The sequence below is a fragment of the Clinocottus analis genome, unplaced genomic scaffold (assembly GCF_023055335.1).
Source record: "Clinocottus analis isolate CAN_PGR_092001 unplaced genomic scaffold, fCliAna1.0.p SCAF_3, whole genome shotgun sequence".
NCBI lineage: Eukaryota > Metazoa > Chordata > Actinopteri > Perciformes > Cottidae > Clinocottus > Clinocottus analis.
Genome location: NW_027176042.1, coordinates 24,133,702 through 24,151,512, shown reverse-complemented (window position 1 = coordinate 24,151,512; position 17,811 = coordinate 24,133,702). Strand labels below are relative to the sequence as shown.

Genomic DNA, 17,811 nt, shown 5'->3' with positions numbered 1-17,811 from the left:
AGGCGTTTCCCATCATGCATCAGTGTGTGAAACTAAAAGTAAATGTTTCTTAATAAAATTATATATAACTGTATGGCCAGAAAGGTGACGTTGACTGTTGACCCCAATCTCTCAAGCTCTGAGGATGTTTTGTGGCATCACTTCTGTCTTTGATTACCACCGAAGACATTCTTTGCTTTAAATAAACGACCAATTCATTATTTTCTCATGAAAAGGTCGAAAAGTTCCCCGTAAGTCTTGAGCTCAACTTGCTCAAAAGATACCGTGCCAACAAATGGAGCGGGAGGAAGTCAAAAAAAACAGTTTTGAAAACATCCATCATTCTGATGTAAGCTCACTCCATCTATCCTCAGAGCTGTCGCAGCTCACGTAACACCAGCAGCACATCGGAGTCTCTGTTCCAGGGTTCGGGTAGCGGTTCGGCCGCCTCCACCTCCACCTCCACCTCCCCAACCCCGCCGTTTTCCCCTTTATTGCCCTCGACGAGGCCGAGGTGAACGTAGTCAACGGAGCACAGAAAGCTCCTGCTTTGAGTGGACGGAGCAGAGCGGGTTGAGTCTATGGAGGGCAGCGTCTTCTTGGCAGTGAGGCTCGGACCGTGTTCTCCGCCGACGGCGAAGACGACCGTCCATTCACGTGGTTCGATGTCTTGGGCATCTCTGGCTCAGGTGTGTGGTGTTTTCTTGAGACTTGCAGGCCCATGAATCGGTCAGGATCAATATGGTTGGGTCGATATTTTGTCGCATCGGCGCGTGCATTTGTCGGGCTCAACCCACTGTGCCCAATCAGTCCGGCAGATTTATTGTAACCCTATTTCTTTAAGCAAATTCTCATGATGTGAGTTTGTCCGTTTCCTGTTTCATTTTGTAGTCCTTGTCTTGTGTGTCCTCTGTGTTTCCTGCACTTTCTGTCCCTGTGATTGTTCCCCTTCCCAGTGTATTTAAACCCTGTTTGTCTCCTGCGTCAGTGTGGGATTGTACTGCATTTTTGCCTCTGTGCTTATTGCCCCTGAGTAAGAGTAAGCCTTTCCTCAATTTGTTAATTTAATTTACTTTTTCAACCGTTGCTCTGGCATTTGGGTCCTCTCCTTAACGTGTACGTAACACAGAGGCCTCTTTGAAAAGGAGACTTGCAGCAATGCGTGCTGCTGGTTCAAACATAAATATACGTATACTTTTTTTAAAGTGCCAAAGAATGGCGACGTGGGAATAACAGAGGACGAGGCGAACACAGATTCTGCGTCCAAAATTTCACGGCCAACTCCCGCCAAGACTTCTGAAATCCAAACTTGATACGGCGCCAGTCAAAACAAGAGTCTAGAAGTTCCCACCATTAGCCGTGTCTGCGTCCCATTATCATATTAAGATTGTCCCCACCGTGGTAATTATGTCAGTTTGGATTTTCATTAACAACACCATTTCATGTTGCGAGTCCATGCGAAATAAATCATGTAACTGAGGAGTCGTGCAGCGTGATGCATTAGTCTCCAAAAGTGAAGCTACTTTGGTTTTCGACCAACAACGGGGAACGCAGCTGAAATGAAAAACTGCTGTTTGTAAAAAAAAAGAAAGAAAGAAAAAAGGAGCTAACGGGAGTCAGTATTTCTCTCCAGATCCACGTTATGGAGTTGATGTTAGCTTCGAGTTTAATGAGCAGAAGGCTAAAATAATGGGATAAACAGTCACAGTGAAACATAGACGTGAAGAAGACGGATGGAGGGAAGGTTTGGATCACAACGGTGGATGGAGGTTGTCGGGAGGGCGAGGAAATGCAAGAGGAGGAAAAAATAAACCAGTGAAGAAATGATGAGCGACATCCAGGCCGAGAGAAAAGAGAGTTTGATGCATGCAAACCGATATAACCTTTACTAAAATCATTGCATTTATTACGGCACGCTCCAATTGACCCTTTCGTAAAAGTCCCGCCCTTCGAACGCAGACTAGCATAGCTTAGCGTAGCATTAGCCTGCTCCAACTGGGGGTCCTACAACTAGCTTTTCCAAGATTTTCTTCATTGTTTTCAGGCTGGTTGGGAGGATTTCGAGCTCTTCGTGGTTAAACATTGTGTAATAATGACACTCTGAGAGGCTGGGAGAATTTAATAAAACGCACAAAATGTCTACGTTAAAACTTGCGAAGCTAACATTTGCACATTTACTGGATAGCACTTGTATGCCGAATGTCGACACGTGTTTGTTTGGCTTTATAGTGATTGTCACAGTTAACAAGGACCAACGCGACTTTACAGGAACGATGTTGTAACTTTAACTTCATTGTCTGGTTCACTTTTACACTGTGATCCGTAGACTAAAGCTTCTATCTTCATCTCAATACCCGGTTTTTACTGGTAAATCACCTTAAAACGCACATTGTAGACCTTTTCATTGGCTTCTTCTTTCAAAACTACTGATTTTTTTACTTTATTCGTGGCAGTGTGGGCTCCATGATAACAGTTGACAGTGGGGGGGGCGGGGCTTAGCAGAGGGTCGATTGTAAAAACTCATCACTAACATATATAAAGTTAAATTCTAATCTAAGCTACACTTTTCCACGACAATGTTATTTTCAAATAAGTCACATTTGAACAAAACAAGTATAATAAATACACAGTGTGTACGGGTGACAACAATTTTAAATATTTGTGTAATTTTGATCTGACTTGGACTTCTTTGGTATTCCATCATCTTCAACTGTTTCACAAAAGGAGAAGGGCGGTGAGGTTATTTACGGCGACTATCAATGTCAGACATAATAAATAGTGTCAGATCTTTGGCTCACAGATCCCGAATAACTTGTCTTTGTCAAGGCAGAAGGAACAATTTTGGGAAAGTTCTCAGAAACGCCTTTGAGACGACGACGGCGGCGGCGGCGGCGGACAGACTTACATCTCTGTTTGTTGCCGTTGCTGGTGGGGAGGACGGAGGCGTTGCGCGCCAGCAGTTTGACGGGCAAGGATTTGACCCGCCGTACCAGAGGCACCGCTACCCGCTGGCGTTTGACGGGCAGCACCCGAGGGACCGGAGACACCCTGCCGTGGTACTCAAACAACCTGAGGAGAGGGGAGGCAGAGTGAGGCGACGGAGAAAGGAAAAAGGAAAAGAGGTCAGATGAGGAGGAAGAGGATGCTTTGGTAAATTGTTAATGGCGCTTTTCTAGTATTTTGACCTTTCAAAACGCTTTAACGCCACATGTCAATCACCCACTGACAGCCATTCGTACGCTGATGGAGGGGCGATCCTGACCATCAGGATTATCTCTGCTGCACTCTGGATATGTTCGCGGGTCGTTGAGTATTTTTGTGTAAAAATGTATGGACAGAAAACATAAAAAGACACCGTTTGCCTTTGCAAAAAGAAAATTTAACTTACCTAGGTGTCACTTATCGTCTACATTTCACTTTTATTTAGTGCCGTTCCCTCTCTTCTTTCTCTCGCCCGCTCTACCACTGCTCCTCCTCTCTCCAACAACTTTTCTGTCTGGCACCGCAACACAAAAAAACTGAAGTGGACACTAAAAATGTTAAAAAAAAACCTTCCGGTTTCGTCTCCTGAGAGGCTCGGGCCCGTTCTTATTCTATTTCCTCCCAGGCCTTCGAATCCAAACAGGTTTTTGTGTTGAAAATAAATACGTATGTTATAGAACGAACACATCCCACTTTTCCCTCGACGCCATGATCACTTTCATCTGTACGTGCTACCACGCTACCCCCCCCCCCCCCCCCCGTTGTTTTACCCCCCCGCTCTCTCATTTACCCCTCATCTGAGCCGCTTGTGTCTGTTTCGAATAACCGATAGCAGAGCTCGGTAGAGAAGTCTGCTGCTGTTATTCCCTTTTTGGACATGAGTTCCTCCGAGTTTCTCAAAATAAGTTTCTCTACTACAGTTTATTCATTTATTCTCTTCTTAAATTGTGCGTGGAACCCAAACCAGAGCAGGGGAACAGCTGCCGGGCTCGGTTCCTCTCATCTTTTGATGAAACTTACTGAGATAATCAAGATGTGTGGTGTAAGAACAGATGAGACTGAAGTAATGTGTTCCATGTCAATTTTTGCCAGCAATAGCGGAGAACATTTCTCTTTTCGGGCGAGTTTCAACGACGAGGTTTTGTTGCCGAAACCCTAACATTTGGGAAAGTAAAGTTCATTCAGTGGCCTGAAACCTGACCGTACATGCTGATTTCAAACCTTCTTGTAAGTGTGTTGGACCGGCATTTCAGTTAAAATGCTTCACAAGCGACTCGACGTCACCGCGAGATAACTTGCCGGCCTTCAGCTCGGTGGCGGTGTCGTGTCGTGTGATCGCGGTTTAGTTTGTTGGATAGACTTTTTAACGTTGAGTTAACGTGTAGTTTTTAAGCAAAGACCTGTGCCGTTGAATGGCCTTTATACAAATGTATACAAATAATGTCTTCTTCAAGGACTTAAGGAGGCTCTTAAGGACTTAAGGAGGCTTTTAAGAAGGGTTCGGCTAAGAAGGAGTGTTCTTAACTGCCTTCTGGTGTTAAGACTGGGTCAGGCTGATCTTACATTTTAAGATCTTCTTAAGCTAAGAACGACTCTGGGAAACACATCCTTCTTTCACAGATCTCTTAAGAGCGCTCCTCTTAGCGCTTAAGAGCTTCTTAACGAATCTTTAGTTGTCTTTGTGTTGGACATTAGCAAAGAAAATGCACCACAAGGGGGGAAAAAAGAGGGCAGGTGGTGTTTTCTGCACTGGACTGTATTTGAAACACCAGATCCAATACTCCAGTGTGTATTGGCAATCTCACTGGGTTGAGGATGATCCGATTTGGGATTAGGACCGCCAAACCATGCCGTGTACTCATGAAGATAAAACCAGAGCGGTGCACAGACTGCGAAACACACTTTGAGGCGGCCGACGGCACATCTCAGGAAACTGTTACTCTGCAGTTTTGAACAATGTTTCCCTGAAGAAAGTAATCTGTGGACCACATGTTGGGAAAGAAGGAAAAAAAAAAAACAGAGGTGAAAAACAATACAGATTCAATCTGAAAAACAAGTTTGAAAAGCTGGCAAAGAAATGTCTGGCCATCTCGAGCCTTTGGAGGACACTTTAGTTGTTTGACACGTCCAAAACCGATCCAACAGACCTCGTGGAGCCAAGAACCGCTGAAAGACATCAGAAATGCGCAGACTTTGGTTTTCCGGAGAAGCGTTTGGTGTAACTTTGACGCATTTGCTCTGACGAAACGTGTTAGTGTTGAACTTTTTAACCGAAAAACCCAAAATGAGGCAGAACCGTGACACAAGGTTGACTGTTTGGTCTGACGGGTTCACATCTACGAGTTCAGATTTCATGGAGAGGAAACCTTCGACGTTCTCACTGCGAGCAGAAACCTTCCAGATGTGTTGGGTGATGTTCAGGATATCCGTAACAGCCGTAAACGAGAAAGCATTGTTCAAACTACTCGCAGGTTAAAAACCTACGTGAATTTGTTACGAAATACGAAAAACTAAGTTCAACAAAAACTAGAAACGTATGTATTGATAGCCAAAGGGCAAAACCTGCAAAGTGATCCAGGAAAATGGAGGGAAACCATTTTATCTGCACCTTTTCTGTTTTTCTGTTTGTATTTTTTATTATGTATTGGGTATTCTTACAAAATAGCATTCCAAAATATACAAGTTTTTGTTTGTATCCTCAAAAAAAGTCATCGATTGTACTGAAAAAAATGTAAATTGTAAGTTGAAATTGTGTTGAATTGTATAAAGCAAGTTTTCTTCTCATTGAACCAGACTGAATGCTGCATTTTATTTCTTAAACTGCACTGCAACTTTTATCCACTTTATTTGGATTTTTTCTTGACTGTTTGAAAGTTTTCTTAACTGTTTTTAAATCTGCTTTTAGTGGTTTTATGTGAAGCACTTTGAATCGCCTCGTTGCTAAATCGTGCTATACAAACCTACAAACCTACAAAAAGAGTTGTAGGTTCAACAACTCGGACAACTTTTACCTGTTGTTTGAAGGCAGCAGGGGAACTTTCATTTCTAAGTCTAGTCAACTTGATATGCAGCAGCTCTTTGGAAACAATTAAAAAGTAATTAAATTCTCTCGGTTTATGAGTTTATATTGTCGAAAACATTTTTAAAGTCACAAGACTTTTTTTCTATTCATCTTGTTTATTGTAGATTCTGCATGTACATTAGCATGAAGAGCAAAGTGTAACCGGAGTCAAATTCCATGTGTGTGTGTGTGTGTGTGTGTGTGTGTGTGTGTGTGTGTGTGTGTGTGTGTGTGTGTGTGTGTGTGTGTGGAAACAGGCATTGGCCAATAAAGCTGACTCTGATTTTAACGTTTGGTGGCGCACATGAAGGGTCTGTGGTCGTCGATATCTAATATTGCAATCTGTCTTCATTTTTGAGCGCTTCCCTCGGCAAAAGCATCTTGAGCAGATGACTTCACTTCGCGGGGGAAAAATACATCTAGCACGTCATTTCTCAATTTGGTATCTAAGCAAAAACGAACACAAACAAAAGAAGAGATCCCTTTTTCCAATTAATGAATATTTGGGACGGACGACAAAGTTCTACACCGCAAAAAAACACAAAAAAACACACAAGGCTGCTCTGTGATTTTGTTTTTATGAGGCTGTATAGTTAAGGAAAAAAAACAAAACAATTGGTCACTATTGTGAAATTCATGTTTTTATTTTAAAGCTGGCGTGCGGGATTTTATGTAAAATCCGACCCGGTGGCAACAAATACTGAGAATAACTCATAGAAATAGCCAATATTCATGCTGACTGTCTCGTTTACTTCCTGTGAATTATTTTGAAAAGACTCTGATTGACACGTCGGGCTGAATCATCCGTCCGTCCGTCCAGCACGAGGATAAACCCAACCAATCGCCCAACGTCAGCTGGGATCCGCTTCATTAGCTTTGAAAGGACGGTCATCATGGCGGGATGAACGTTAACAATGTCTAAATTGGGCAACATCTCTACCCAGCATTCCTAGCAATCCCTCCAAAAAGACAATCAGAGCTGGATGGTTCACACAAACCGGTAGCCCGTTTCTGTCACGTATATGTACGTGTCCTTTAGTGACGTCGGTTTTGGGGTTATTTGGACCCCAAATGACAATCTATTCCTCAATTCACCCACGTACCTGTTGCCTCAACCGAACGGAGTCTCCTGTGAAGACGGAAGTTTATTTTGAAAAGACTTTTGTAAAATGGGGAGCAACCTTTCGTGGAGATATCAGACGAGCTCGCCCAAGCCAGGAGCTGACCGGCCGACTGCATTTCCTACTGAAATTGAATCAAACTATCTGCACACCTGCTTGTTTAAACTTTGTGTCGGAGAAATTGGTTCGACGGTATTTTACGCGGAGGTGCGTTGGGTACCGAGAAGCTGATTGAACTGTCCGCGTTAAAACAACAACTCCTCGTCTTGACACAATCATCCAAATGGGACAACTCGTCTCACTCAGTACGCCGGCCTCAGCTTGGTCACAGTTTGGTCACAGTTAATAAAAAGCAGTAAAACATGTAATGAGTTGTGAATTCAACCCCGGTCGCGACAGTTGCCTATAGTTTGTGAGATCTGTGTGGAATATGGTGATTTTACTGAATGATTTTGACAAGACCGACCTCCTTTTTGGCTCGACTTCTTCCAACTACACGAGGCTTGTTCCATTGCAGGCTGTGTTTTAATCATTTGGGACAAGAAGCTTCTCCTTTTTTCTTCTTTTCTTAATAACAGCGGGTCCAGATGGTTATGCGCTTCACTCCCCCCACCTTAACATGTGTCTCCACAGGAATAAGAGAAGAAGAGGTGAAGAAGTACGTGGCAATTTAATTCAAACATTCGGACAAAACTGATCTGCGGAACGTAGCGGATAATCAAAGCGGACGGCGGTTATCAATCGCAAGATTTAGCGTTCAGATGCTCCGAGAGGTCAGATAAACTTTGATCAGAATCTAAACAGGATTTTCATGGCTGCCGTGCTAACTCCATGTGGACTTACACCCCTTAAAACATGATCTGCCCTGCAGCCATCAGCACTTCTCCAGCTGATATTCTTATTTCCTGTCAGGAGAGTTCTCGTTGAGCAGCATCGAGTCAAAAAGACGCAGAACTTTCAACCGGAGGACTTGCGTTCTCGTCCCAAATCTTTGTCTGTTGGCGAGCGGCACCACAAAATAGGAAAGAACTAAAAACACTACCTAAACATCAACAAATTAACAATGGAGACAACTTTCATAGCATAGTTTATGACCCAAAAAGGTCAACAAAATTGGGCAGGCAAAAATCCTGCCCTTTTATTTTACAGAGACTTTATAGAACCTGCGTTCTTGTCCCAAATTTTATTATTTTGACGTTATGTTTGAGACGTTTTACTAATGTAATGTTTACTTTGTTTAAGTTATTTTAGTCCCATCCATGATTTCTTTTACAAAATCTAAGTATTAGTGCGACGTTGCACAGCGTGTTAGAAAGGGGTGCGATAAAGATGACGAGATGGAACGAGAACGTGTAAGAAATAAAGATATTTTCCAAAATAATTATGAGGATGAATGTATTTTGAACTACTGAAATGTTTAATGCATGTCGTATTGCATTTCACAACGCAATAGGAAAGAACTAAACACTAATTAAACAGAAACAAATTTCATAGCATACTTTTTATAATTAACAAAATTAGGGCAGGCATAAATCATCCTTAACACAAAACTTGAATTCATTATTTTGTGGACTTTTGGCTGCCTTTTGATGTGAAGAATAAAAAATGGTAGGAAGTTACCAAAGACGAAAAAGACATAAATTAAAGGATAAGTGGGGAAGAAAAGATAAGTACGACTTCTAGCATAGATGCCATGTATAAGCACACCATTACATCCATGGGCTATAAAAAAAAGGAGTGTGTGTGAGACCGCCAGATCACATGGTGGGTGTAAATCAGTCCTGAGGCCTGCAACCCAGCTGTTCACCACGTTTCAACATCTGTTAAGACAGATGCTAGTCCAGTGACACTCAGCATGATTTCTCAAATTCTGGTATAGAAGCTGATTTGGTGGGATTGATGTCGAGAGGTTAATTAAACCAGCTGGTGGCGAAGAGATCACCGGGTTGAATTCTGGTCTATTTTGTTTTCTGAGCGATGGGATGAGGCGCTCACACATCTGGAAGGAGGGCTGAGGAGCAAAGCTTTACCTTTTGACCAAATAGAGCCAGTTGAGGGGGGATTAGGATGCATGTGCACCCCAAGGTAGTACCAGAATGTTCTGGAGAGGGTTAATTTGAATAAAATAGCTTAATTTGAATAAAATAGCTTTTTTTTTTTTCCACACCGGCGGGTTACTGCTTTTGGGATATATATATATATATATATATATATATATATATATATATATATATATATATATATATATATATATATATATTAAATATATATATAGTATATATATTTTAAATATATATATATATGTTTAAAATATATTATATATATATTATATATATATATTATATATATACATATATATATATATATGTGTTTAATATATATATATATGTATATATATAATATATATTTAAATATATATATATATAATATATAAAATATATATATTATATATATATATATTTTAAACATATATATATATATATATATATATATATATATATATATATATATATTTGAAATATATAAATATATATATCCCAAAAGCAGTAACCCGCCAGTGTGGAAAGAAATTAAGCTATTTCATTCAAATTAAGCTATTTTATTAAGATTAAGCGGAGACGATCTTTATAGACTCCAATGCTAAATTGTTAAGCTAAAATAATAGCTAAAATAATGTCAACAGCCTGGTATAAAAACTGTTTTGATATGGCTAATATATTAATCATATTAAGGCTTTAACTTTTGTATGGGAAAGTGTAGATGGACTTGCTTTTGCAAAGCTCCTTTTCTAGTCATCAGAGGCATGGGCGCCACCTGCACATCAGGAAGAAATCGATATGGACCGCAGGAGCCGGGGATCAAACCACCGATTTTTCAATTGGACTTCTGAGTGTGCAATTCGCCCTTATATGGGTTATTGAGGGCGTCGCCCCTTTGAGTGACAGGTGGATGCCGTCTCAGGTCGCTCGAGGGCCCGCCTCCACTCCACCAACAGTCCCACCTCTTTACTCATTTATGGATCGGTTGGGAGTTAGGCTGCTGTCTTAAGACACCTGTGTGTAATGTCACGGAGACTATGGACCACCTTGGAATTCCCAAAGAGAAGCTTAAGGAGTAAATAAGAAGAGGGGTGTCTGGGATACTTTGTTCAGCCTCAGGATCGAGCATAAAGTCAAATGTACTTCATTTGTCAATGATCACTCAATGTACAAGTCGATATTAGATGTATAGTAGATAAAGTAATCAAACGTAGTACTTGCTGTCAGATACTAACCCCCCTCCCATCTCTCTCGTCGTATACTTCTGGCACAGGTCTGTTTTCCATGAACTGGTCATGGCTCTTTAGTACAGAATGAAGGGACATTTTGATGCTAAGGCGTGAAATTATATCGTAGACGATGATGTGCTTCGGACTTTGTGCCAACATTTTGGGTAGGGCCTCTGAGAAATGTTGTCTTGGAAGAACTTTACTTGAGCTCTGTCCTAAACTCCGTCCTGTGTGACGGACTGGAGCGCCGACCGGGAGTCGGACTGCTAGAAAGCCAACGATGTTGTGTAATACGTTCGTCTCTTGCTGCATTCTGAGTTGCGTTGGCTTCAGTCTGACAGTCATTTACTTCTCACCTCAGTAACATCATCTGGATGGAAGCCCGGCTCTGCAGCAAGGCTAAAGTAATCGTGTCTAAGGCCTTTCCTGGAAGAGTGAAGGCTGTCATAGCAGAAGATTAACGATGATAGTTGTGGATAGGTGCGGTTGGTTTGGGGAGTTCACTTGCTTTTTCGGCCATATTTCTGTCAGGCCTGGTGTGCAGCTGCGTGCACATCTGCTTGTTTCAGAGTGATTGAGGTCACATGAATTGATTAGTTAAGATCATTCTGCTTCTTGGACATGCGACTACTCCTCGGTTGCCTTGTCTGTTTGATTCTTTTGTTAAATCCAGCCCCCCGCCCCGAATGCAGATGGTGTAACATCGGCCAGCTCTGACTCGGTGGTCTGACAACTCTCTGGCTCTATACGGCATGCAGTCATTTCAAGTTTTCTGGCTGTCGTTGCCTGGTGAGGTTGGAAAGAGATATGTGTATCTAAATTATGTTTCTACGTAAATATCCGTGGAGCTAACACTAGCAGAATGCATTGGCACGTCATAAACCAGACTCAGCACTTCTGCGCTAGCTAATTCAAGTATGCTGAATTTTCAGGTTTTTTAAAATCTTTGGAAAAACTTGACAGTTATTGAGAGAGTGCAGTTGGTGGCAGTGTGGTCTCCGCAGTAGCTCTAATAGCTGGAGCACGTTATGCTTTCTTGATGTTTCTTGCTCACAAGTGGGACATTTTGGTGTCACTGGGTCACCTGAATAAAGATGCGGATATTTTGGTCAACTGTGGTGAGAGACCTGAAAGCAAAATAACTGTAGAATCTCCGCCAAGAAAAAAAAAGATTCAACCTTTTTAAAAGTGCAAATTCAGTGCTGTGAAAGCCTTTTAAAATCAGACGGAGACACCTCAAGAATATCATGTGTGTCTAAAAATAGATGTCAATTTCAACTTTCTCTAAATCTAAAGTTTAGGAATTGGTAAAACATTTGTGAGGAATACAGTGTCCAGGTTGGATTTCTTTTTCTACAATGGTTGCACCACTGCATGCCTAAATCTACCTGGTTTAACCCCTGAGGAGAAACTGCTGTTCATAATAACTTAGACGCTTGTTTCAATAGTTGCACTAACTTCTTTAAAAAAAATCGTTAAGACAACATCTGTGGGATAAACCAGAGGTTACATATGACCTTTAGAGTAGAAAGTGACACAGGTTCAAACTGGTTAACCACAGCAGAGAATCGGACGATGACGGATGGATAGTGAGAAGGGGATTAAGATGTCTGCGCAAATAATCGCAATGAAGTTGAGGAAATTGGGAATTTTCTACAAGTTTCTAGAGAAACAACTCAACAACTCAGCATTGACGACTTTCTGATACCTGCTCCAAGTTTTGTCAAAAGACGCCTGCAACTTAAGAAAGTCTTTGACTCAGAATAATTGGTAGAACTGTAAATATGAATGTTTAACTCTCTGACCCCTTATTATATAAATAAACCGTGGTATATTTAGGTGGTTGGTACATCACAAAGCACTGGAGCCGGTGAATCAAGCTTGAACATATTCAGATCAAAACGACAGTTTCCTACAGTTCGAGTTTTTTCATTCAGTCAGCATCCCCTCGTCGTCCAATAATCCTTCCTCTTCCAGAATAAAAACATTGTACAATCCAGCGGTGGAGGTTTCTGAGAAATAGCTAACCTCACTGGCACTCCACGCACAAAAACATCCAAGGGTTAGGGTTATTGAAGAAGTCATTCGGAACAAATCTCTTATTTGCGAGTGATAAAGAATTTACTGAGGCTGATCCGGTTAGAGCCCGGCAGCGGTCGGAGGTACCCGACCCAGTCGGCCAAAGGCTTCACCACCTCTGGGACGGACATCCGATCCGGTTGGACTGCTCTGGAGATTTGATCAAATTTTGTAAAGCGTTTTTTCTGCTAATTCTGCCGAGGTTGTGACAAATTACATAGACGGATCTGAGCCCCAGAAATGTACCGTGGTGGTTGAGAGAAGCGTCCAAGGACCGGTGGAGCCTCACGGTACGTGCAGAGGATCAAAACCACTTGGACCGGAAGTAGACTGTTGGTTTTAAGTCCCAACCCCAACAGCAGAACGATAGCGTTTGGCGTCAGAAACCTTTCCTTCGCCGCTAACTCAGCACTTGTGGAAAATGGGTCTGGCCATGTGTGGTGGATGCTCAACCAGGGTAAACAATGTCTGGCTGAACCTTTAGCTGTCTGTGAGGAGCGACAATGCAAGTGTTTCCAATGTATAATTCAGAAGATAAACGGACCACAGCTCATCCTCGGCCCACGGGGGGACGGAGACACCTAGACTACCCTTCTTCTCCGTATCAGGCGGCTTCGTTTCAGACGGACAAAGCTTAATGTGCTTTGACAGGAGTCAAGAAGAGTGTTTTGGAAGGTTTTGCTTTTCTTACAAGCACTACTGTCTTTTTGTGAAACACGAAACCTCGGCAACTCAACGGTTTCCAAACCTCTGCATACAATGACACCGGATGACCCCGTTTCTTTTTCTTCTTCTTTTTCTTCCCAGGGCGAAATGCAAGAATCCCATCTTGAGATCGGAGGCATGTGTTGGTTTTGACATCCGGGGTCATCAAGATACATCGTCGCTGATTCATCTCAGCTGGACATCTCTACTTTCTGTCTCCTGCTCAGAACATACACTTAAAAAGCAGTGGAGACGTACAGCACGCTATGCCAGGGTCCAAGGATTTGTTGAAAGAAGTTTGAGGACGAGGCAGACAAATTCCGTTGTCTTAAGTTTTTTTTTTTACCCTTGTAACGGTGTTTGCTTTGAAGATTGCTTTCACCTGGTCTTGGAGGAACATTAATAGTTACCACACTGTGATACAGCAGCAGAGGTCACATTAAATGGATTGAATTTGGCCAGATGTTTTCTCAGATTGGCAAGAGATGCAGGTTACAGGGAGGGAAAAAAGAATTGAAAAAGCAGATAATCCCTCGGTCATGTAATTTCTGGAGAATCTTTCGTTTGGTGTCTCTCTCGCTGTTCGTGTCCGACCGGTTCAACGGTGTTTTGGATTTACTATTTTGGGACAGCTCTCATTGTTCTTGGACGCCATTTAAATCAAGTCTTCTTGTTTGATAATTAAATCATGCACAATGAGTAGGGAATTCACCAAACAATTATTGCATGGCTTTTGCTTCCGCTAGGCCTGCACAAACCAAACAAAAAGAGGTTTAAATACGCACCCCTGACTGCAGCTGCCAAGAAACAACAACAAAAACGTTTCTGTGCTCTGGTTTGCACATAATAAAATTGGTTAATGTGCAGGTATTTGGCGTTTCATTGGCCCCATTTCGATGCAAATAAGCCTCACTGCAAAGACAAAGATCAGCGCATAGAGCCACACAACGGTCCAGTGAAATTGAGAGCGTCTTCAGAGAGTTCGGTGGCAACTTACTGACGGACCGGCATGTGAAAATACCAGATAGGGTTCCTCTCCGTGGTGTGCGAATTCCTTGCCTGACGTATTGAGGAAGGCCTCGGCTCACCTTGGCAGTCAGGACTTGTGGCTTGCGATCTGTAGATGTAACCTTCTTTCTTTTTTACTATGATCTCTACCGTTACTTTTGCCACGTGAATCGTCTCACCAAGCACAAAGAAAAGGGCAAGTTGGGTGCTGTATCATCCTGAGCTCAATATCTTTTGTGGATGGGACCCTGAGACGGGGCAGATAGGGGGGGGTTTGTCGGAGATGCCCAATCCTCGGTGCTGAGAGGAACCGCGGTCGGTTCGCCACTGAATTTGAGTTCCCCAGTTTGCATTAAGAACGCCTGGATTTTCCAGTTGATTGAGGATAAAACATATTATTTGTCAAAGGCCAAATTCCTGTGTCTCTCATGTGTGTTCTGTGTGTATCTTGTACCCCCTGTTCGTTCTCTGTATACATATATGTGTGTGTGTGTGTGTGTGTGTGTGTGTGTGTGTGTGTGTGCCGTGGCTTATCCACACCTGCACATCATCTCCAGCACCTGTCTCCAATCATCTCATCAAATCCTTCCTGTCAAATACCCCGGCTTCCCTCTCAGCGGTGCCAGATTATTTCGGTGGGAGTGTGATTCTGGGCCACGCTAAATCCTTTCAACGACTTTGAGTACTCTTGTGTCTTTTCTCGTATTTACTGTTACTGATTCCTAAAGTGTTACCGTTTTTAGTTCCGCCATGAAAATAACCACCAGTTCTGCTTTATACTTGTTGTGGAAATTCTGCATACGTCCGAACATCGAACTCCATCGTGTCTGGGTTCATAATATTATCCGTAGCGCCACCACACAGAGTAGAACGACTTTGAGTACTCTTGTGTCTTTTCTTGTTTTTACTGTTCCTGATTCCCAAAGTGTTACCGTTTTTAGTTCCGCCATCCGCCATGGAAATAACCATCAGTTCTGCTTTATACTTGTCGTGTAAATTCCGGATATTTCTGAACAAACTCCATCGTGTCTGGGTTCATAATATTTTCCGTAGCGCCACAACACCGAGTAGAAACTTTTCAACTCGCGCGAATGAGGCTAATCATTCTCGCCGCCCGGCGGAAATTTGCATCATCTGTGCGTTGACCTTGTTGCATATTCGCAAATTCGCAACGCGTTTGCTGTGAACGCAGCATTACCTTGCTGTCCAGTGGCTGCGCTAAAAACAAACTGTGTAAAATGAACATTTTGTGTTGGGGCAGCTTCAGATTTAATGCGTTTTTAAGTATCAGAACACAACAACGGTCTGACAGCAGATTACTTTGAAGTGCTGTGAGGTGAAGATGCGCAGCAAAGTAAAGCTATTTTAACGCAATGACTGTAGAATGTTTAGCGCTTCAAACCCAAACAGACACACGAGGCTCATCTTCTACAGTTCATCATACTCTGGATGTACTTGTGTCTGCTCAATTTGCGTTACTTTCTTTCATGTTATTCTTTCTTCGCACCTGAACTCTAAGACCTACGAGCATCTGATCATTCATGTTTGGTTATTGCTAAAGATAAGCCCCCCCATGGTCAAGACGAAGGGGATAAAAGTGCTTCAACGCCACATTGGCTCCATTGTTAGAGCTTGATGTGTTGCATCTAGCCCCCAAATAACATTCTGCCACAGATTAAACTCCCGCTGGCAGCCATAAACACCAAAGCCAAGACTCCACATGTTCAAAACCCCGGCTGCAGGAGAAGAATAATGCTGGAAGAACCCCAAGTCCCATCCTGTTCTCTCTTACCTGTCGTAGAAGTCTTCTCTGTAGTAGTCGTAGTCAAACTCGTAGCCGCTGGGGGAAGAAGAAGCACAACGACGCACAGCGATGTCAACAAAAACCAATGTCAGGCGGTGCGTCCCGTAACACGAGCGGGACGCCACATTTAAAACAACACGTGGGAACAGAAACCCGTTGTTTTGAGGGGTTTCTCATGCAGTTTATGGGTTGCATATACGCAAATTTAAAAAAAACAACCATAAAAGGCAATAATTACAAACTGTGAGGGAGACCAAAAAGAAACCACGACATACTTCTTACCCCAAGAGATGGAGACGGACACAAACAAAAGAGAAACTGGTGAATGATGCATATTATGTCGTGTTTATGGACATACTTTACAATTGTCCTGGGTGAAGGCTTCTGACGGACTCAACAAGAGGTTGTAAAACAATTACAGGACGAGTGTAAATCATGTTGGAGCCTGTATTTATGCTGTTACGTGACCGTCCTGGCTGCTGGCTTTTTTTTTCTTTTTCAGGTTGTCTGTCGGTCTCATTCTCATAAAAAAAAAAAACAATATATGTATTGAATTTATTTTTCAAATTTGGCAGAAACGTCCATCTGGACACGAGGATGAATCGAAGTGGTCAAAGTCACCGGGACTTCACATCCTTCACGTCCTCGTTGACGGCCATCTCGCATCTCTCAGGAAAGCCTCGAGGGAGTTTGGACCGACTTGGATGGAAACCGATGTGTATGGATCAAAGTGAATCAAATGATTTAGCAATGCATATGCGGTCGCTCATACTGACAAAGCCCTTAACAAATTCTACAGATCTTGAGTTTTTAAATGTGTGACCGCTGGCTAAAGTACAAGCCATGACAGTTATACAATTTAAGGATGGCTGTCAGCTGTCAGCTGTCTTTCTGTCCTCTACATTATTCAGTGGATGGCTTTAAACAACCACTTTGAGGCCCAAAAAATGTGTTTCATATACAAACTTTTCAATATTTTGTCTACCACCGTGACACATTTGAAAGAGCTTACTCTAATACGAATTAGCACGCTAGAGCAGGCAAATTTGTTTTTATATTAAAACGGTTTTGGAGCCTTAAACCCTTCGTCAGGGCCGACGCTGATATTTAAAAAAATAAAGTGTGATTCATCACAATAATATTGACTTTGGTAAGCATAGAAATCTTCTGAAACTGTATGTAAACCATCTCAGGAGACAAAAGTCTTAATTTAATTTGTGTTGAGGTTTAGCAGATGTTTAAAGTGTTATTGCGTCACATTGTTTTTATAATAAAACGGTTTCTGAGCTGTAAACACTTTGTCAGGGCCAATGCAGAGATTTTAAACGATCAAGGGTGATTTTTCACAATAATATTGACTTTGTCAAGCATAAAAATGTTCTGAAATGGTACCTAAACCATCTCAGGAGATGATCAAAAGATCAATTATATCCATCTAACAAACTGTTCCTCTGCAAGTCTAAAATACTCAAGACAAGCCGTGACTCTTGAAGGTCTGAGAAGCTAAAAATAGAAGCCGGAGAATCCTTTAGGGTCTCGTTTGACACCTTCAGGTCTCGGCCTCCTCCTTCAGGGTGTTGTTTTCCAGCGTAGGTGTTTTTAAAACCTCAGCCCTCGTCAATTAAAGAGGTTTCGATATTCAGTTCCTTTAAGATCAGCTCTGCGTTTTCTTCTTTCGTAGCCTGCACATATGAGGGTGAACTATTCTCTCATTGGCCTTCGAATGCAAGCCTTGAAAAAAAAAAAAAAAAGCACCTTCGCATGTTAAGAAAAACACCAATCTATCGGACAATAAACCCAATTA

At 42.2% G+C, this 17,811-nt stretch overlaps 1 protein-coding gene across 2 annotated transcripts in view; it reads right to left on the bottom strand.

Annotated features, from left to right (window-relative positions):
• raly (RALY heterogeneous nuclear ribonucleoprotein) overlaps positions 1-17,811 on the bottom strand; it is a 100,841-nt gene that overhangs the window by 25,282 nt on the left and 57,748 nt on the right. For both annotated transcript variants that reach the window (XM_068595181.1, XM_068595180.1), the window contains 2 exons: positions 15,996-16,043; positions 2,885-3,048 (listed from right to left, as the gene is read on the bottom strand). In XM_068595181.1, coding sequence (XP_068451282.1) covers positions 2,885-3,048; positions 15,996-16,043 — 212 coding nt within the window. The remainder of the gene's footprint in view (positions 1-2,884; positions 3,049-15,995; positions 16,044-17,811) is intronic.